General features: G+C 48.6%; 1 protein-coding gene across 1 annotated transcript; it reads right to left on the bottom strand.

Annotated features, from left to right (window-relative positions):
• Positions 1–1,581: 1,581 nt before the first annotated feature.
• Positions 1,582–4,064, bottom strand: Hspa2 (heat shock protein family A (Hsp70) member 2). Its single transcript, XM_010603022.3, has one exon. The coding sequence runs from the start codon at positions 3,933–3,935 to the stop codon at positions 2,028–2,030; it is 1,908 nt and encodes a 635-aa protein (XP_010601324.1). The 5' UTR covers positions 3,936–4,064; the 3' UTR covers positions 1,582–2,027.
• Positions 4,065–4,564: the final 500 nt, after the last annotated feature.

The following is a 4,564-nucleotide window of genomic DNA, read 5'->3' as shown; positions in this document are numbered from 1 at the left end:
ATAGTGAGTTCCAGGTCAGTCTCAATACATAGTGAGACCCTGTCTCAAAAAAACCAAAAAAAAAAAAAAAGTTTCCACTGATGTAACATTAGCACTTGAGCTATCTTCACAGCTTTCCAGAGTGTAAAGAATCCCCTTTATGTCTTTAAAATTATCTTGAAGCAATTTCACAACTATTTATCTTCCTCCCCTGATTCAAGTGAAATTTTTATTTTAAAAAAATCTTCTTTGTATATAGGGTCAATTGTCACGTGAGAGGGTCATTACCAAAGCCCAATACCTTCAAACTAACTTGTTTTCTAATTTTAAAATTACCACTCATACTATCATTCCAAAAATTAATCTGTATGTGACACAAAAGGGCCCACTACTAAACTGAAAATATAGCTTCTGTCATTACCTTAGAATAGCATGAGGCAAATCTCTATCACTTAGACAGAGATACTAAAATGTCTATGAGCAATAAAAACATTAGATTAAAACAAGCATTTTGTAACCAGCATTACCAAATGTCTCCCAAGTTCCCCTTAAGCAGAATAATCAGAACAGAGCAGAAAAATAATAAAAATCAAGCCAGAAAGTGGCAAACACCTGTAATACTAGCAGTTAGGAAGGCTGAGGCAAGAAGAGTTTGAATGCTATTGGGACAACTTATTAGCAGGACCTCATAAAATTTTTCAAAATAAAGTGTCGGGGGGAATGGGTCAGTGCTAGAGTGTCCCTAGGATAGATTCTGAGTCCTGGAAAAAAATAAAATAAACAACAACAACAAAAAAACCAACCTCCTTTTCCTAAGGATGGGAATTTTACAGTTTAAACCCAAAATAGTGGATCTCCAAAGGGTTGAAATATATTTCTATCTGTAACAATCTCAAATCAGAGATACAGGAAAATGGGTAAGCTATTAAAAAATATAGGATTGTAGTTTGCCTTAAAAATAGAATTTTTTTCATAATGAAGCAGGTATTGCAAAAGCATCAAGATTTTCAAATCAGAAAAAATAATCTATCATTTTCCCATACCTCCCAAGCCATTACAACTGGAAATGTTCTTATAAAACATTCCATAAGCTTAGTTACTGAGTTGTTTTACTAGAAAATTAAGAGTTTAAAAAAGTTTGACTAGATAGGGACTCAATGTTACAGTCACTTCAAAATTTGTCAGCTGGCTCTTGTTTCTGGCACCTGTATGTCCTGAAAAACAACTTCTTTCCATATATTGTGCTACTTTTAGCCATTAGGAGAAGGCAATGTCTGCCCCTCTTTTCACTACTCAACAGAAAAATAATTTTATACTTAACCCTAGAATACAGCTTGTATTTTACTGGAATATTCAGGTGGGTTTTCATTTGAACACAGTAGGAGATCCCAGTCAAGTGGCTTTATTAAAGAAGGTGTTGGAAAGTTTACCCAGATTCTTCTCCCTTTAAATTGTTGGTAATTCAAGGCAGGAACTTCATCTGATAATTAGAGAAGACTGGGTTAGATACATTCACACCATCCTAACATCTTAAAGACCAACATAAGTAAAACATGGGGAAAAAATTGAAAACTCAAGACAATAATGTTGAGATCAACTTCACTTTTATTTTAAATTCGCACTTATGCATTTCTTTGCAAAAAAGTACCTGTCCTTAACATTACTGCAATGTTACTTTAAAGTAGTACATAAAAATAAACAATTTAAACTCCTATATGTTTTGTTACCAAGCTTCCAAAAGACAGGTGTGTTTTGTCAGGTTTCTCAAATCTCCACGTACAAACTAAGCTAACCAAAAATGCTCAATCACGTAAAACGCCTTAAGGAGAAACCTCAAATAATGCCTTTTCAAAATTAAACTTCAGAACTAATCTTTTATAGTTAAACTAGGTTGTTCCTTTCCTTTCTTATGCATGTACCGGGCTAAAGCCTTCCCACAACAGATCTACTTGGCATAAGGACATTTCAAAGACATTTCAAAGAAGAAATCAAAACAAAAAAGGGAAAAAGAGAAAGGAAAAGAAGTTTACGTTGACCGTGTGCAAGCATCAGTCCACTTCTTCGATGGTGGGTCCCCCGGAGGCTCCGGCCCCGCCGCCGCCCGGCCCGCCTTGGTAGAGCTTGCTGATGATGGGGTTGCACACTCTTTCCAGCTCTTTCTGCTTGTGTTCATACTCGTCTTTCTCTGCCATCTGGTTCCGATCGAGCCAGCTGATCACTTCCTGACACTTGCTGAGGATCTTGTTCTTGTCTTGCTCGCTGATCTTGTCTCTCAGTTTCTCGTCTTCTACTGTCTGCTTGATGTTGTACGTGTAGGACTCCACCGCATTTTTGGCTGCTACGCGATCGCGATTGGCCTCATCTTCCGACTTGTAGCGCTCCGCCTCCTGCACCATCCGGTCAATGTCGTCCTTGCTCAGACGACCCTTGTCGTTGGTGATGGTGATCTTATTTTCTTTACCGGTGCTTTTGTCGGCGGCGGTGACGTTGAGGATGCCGTTGGCGTCGATGTCAAAGGTGACCTCGATCTGAGGGACCCCACGGGGCGCCGGGGGAATCCCAGTCAGGTCGAACTTGCCCAGCAGGTTGTTGTCCTTGGTCATGGCACGCTCACCCTCGTACACCTGCACCAGCACGCTGCTCTGGTTGTCTGAGTAGGTGGTGAAGGTCTGCGTCTGCTTGGTGGGGATCGTGGTGTTCCTCTTGATGAGTGGGGTCATGACGCCGCCGGCCGTCTCGATGCCCAGAGACAGAGGGGTCACGTCGAGCAGCAGCAGATCCTGCACGTTCTCCGACTTGTCCCCGATGAGGATGGCCGCCTGCACAGCGGCGCCGTAGGCCACCGCCTCGTCGGGGTTGATGCTCTTGTTCAGCTCCTTGCCGTTGAAGAAATCCTGCAGTAGCTTCTGAATCTTGGGGATGCGGGTGGAGCCGCCCACCAGCACAATCTCCTGGATTTGGCCCTTGTCCAGCTTGGCGTCGCGCAGCGCTTTCTCCACCGGCTCCAGGGTCCCGCGGAAGAGGTCGGCGTTGAGCTCCTCAAAGCGGGCGCGGGTGATGGACGTGTAGAAGTCCACGCCCTCGTACAGCGAGTCGATCTCGATGCTGGCCTGGGTGGATGAGCTCAGGGTGCGCTTGGCCCGCTCGCAGGCCGTGCGCAGCCGCCGCACGGCGCGCTTGTTGGGCGCAATGTCCTTCTTGTGCTTACGCTTGAACTCCTCGGCCAGGTGGCTGACCATGCGGTTGTCGAAGTCCTCGCCGCCCAGGTGGGTGTCGCCGGCTGTGGACTTCACCTCGAAGATGCCGTCCTCGATGGTCAGGATGGACACGTCGAAGGTGCCGCCGCCCAGATCGAAGATGAGCACGTTCTTCTCGCCGCCCGCGCGTCCCTTCTTGTCCAGGCCGTAGGCGATGGCCGCCGCTGTGGGCTCGTTGATGATCCGCAGCACGTTGAGGCCGGTGATTGTGCCCGCGTCCTTGGTGGCCTGACGCTGTGAGTCATTGAAATAAGCGGGGACCGTGATGACCGCACTCTGCACCTTGCCCCCCAGGTAGGCCTCGGCGATCTCCTTCATCTTCGTGAGCACCATGGAGGAAATCTCCTCCGGGAAGAAGGTCTTCGTCTCCCCCTTGTACTCCACTTGCACTTTGGGCTTCCCTCCTTCACTCACCACCCGGAAAGGCCAGTGTTTCATGTCGGACTGCACAGTGGCGTCCTCAAACTTCCGCCCGATCAGTCTCTTGGCGTCGAAGATGGTGTTGGTGGGGTTCATGGCCACTTGGTTCTTGGCCGCGTCGCCGATGAGGCGCTCGGTGTCGGTGAAGGCCACGTAGCTGGGGGTGGTTCGGTTGCCCTGGTCATTTGCGATGATCTCCACCTTGCCGTGTTGGAAGACCCCCACGCAGGAGTAGGTGGTGCCCAGGTCAATACCGATGGCCGGGCCTCGGGCGCACATCCTGAATGAAGGATGGGCAAACTACGGTGGGGCCAGAAACGAGAGAGCCGCTGTCCGTGGCGTCAACTAACGGTCGGCCCTCACCTCTCGCAACTAGCGAGCCCAGCACCTCCCCGCTCCCTCCCGCCCAGCTCGGTGTTCTTATAGCCACCTCCCCCCGAAACTCCCACAGCCAATCCGCTCTCGGCTCCGCCCCCACACACTCTTCCAGCACCCCACAGGCTTGCCTGGGTCGGAATGACGGGCCCCTGGGCCAATAAATATATAGCTGGGCGAGAGGCGGGACCTCAGCAGAGACGAGGGTTGGCCGTTATGTAAATAACTCCTCGTAGCCGCTTGGGGGAGTTAGGCTCGAGCCCTAGAGCAGGTACACAAGGTTTTTAGGGAGCTTTGTCTTGCCTAAAGCTGGATTCGTGGAGGACACTCGAATTGGCAGTACATGCGGCCAATAAGCAGCCCGAACTCCTAAGGAGGGGGTGGGACCAGGGCGTGGCGCGCGGAGGAGGCAGGGTAGGTGAATCGGTTCTCTCAGTCCCTTAAGGCGGGAAGTGTTCAGGGTTGGCGTCCTGACGAAGCAGGCAAGAGGAAATTCAGCCCGAGTCGTTTACACTGAATGAATAAATAAGACC

This window comes from Fukomys damarensis, unplaced genomic scaffold (assembly GCF_012274545.1).
Source record: "Fukomys damarensis isolate Sample0158 unplaced genomic scaffold, DMR_v1.0_HiC HiC_scaffold_21, whole genome shotgun sequence".
In the NCBI taxonomy this organism is placed as follows: domain Eukaryota; kingdom Metazoa; phylum Chordata; class Mammalia; order Rodentia; family Bathyergidae; genus Fukomys; species Fukomys damarensis.
Note: the sequence above shows the minus strand (reverse complement) of the source record. Positions and strands in the feature narration are given on the sequence as shown.

What these genes read in the sequence shown, in the direction of transcription:
- Hspa2 (XM_010603022.3), bottom strand. Translation starts at nt 3,935, where the DNA reads ATGTGCGCCCGAGGCCCGGCCATCGGTATTGACCTGGGCACCACCTAC.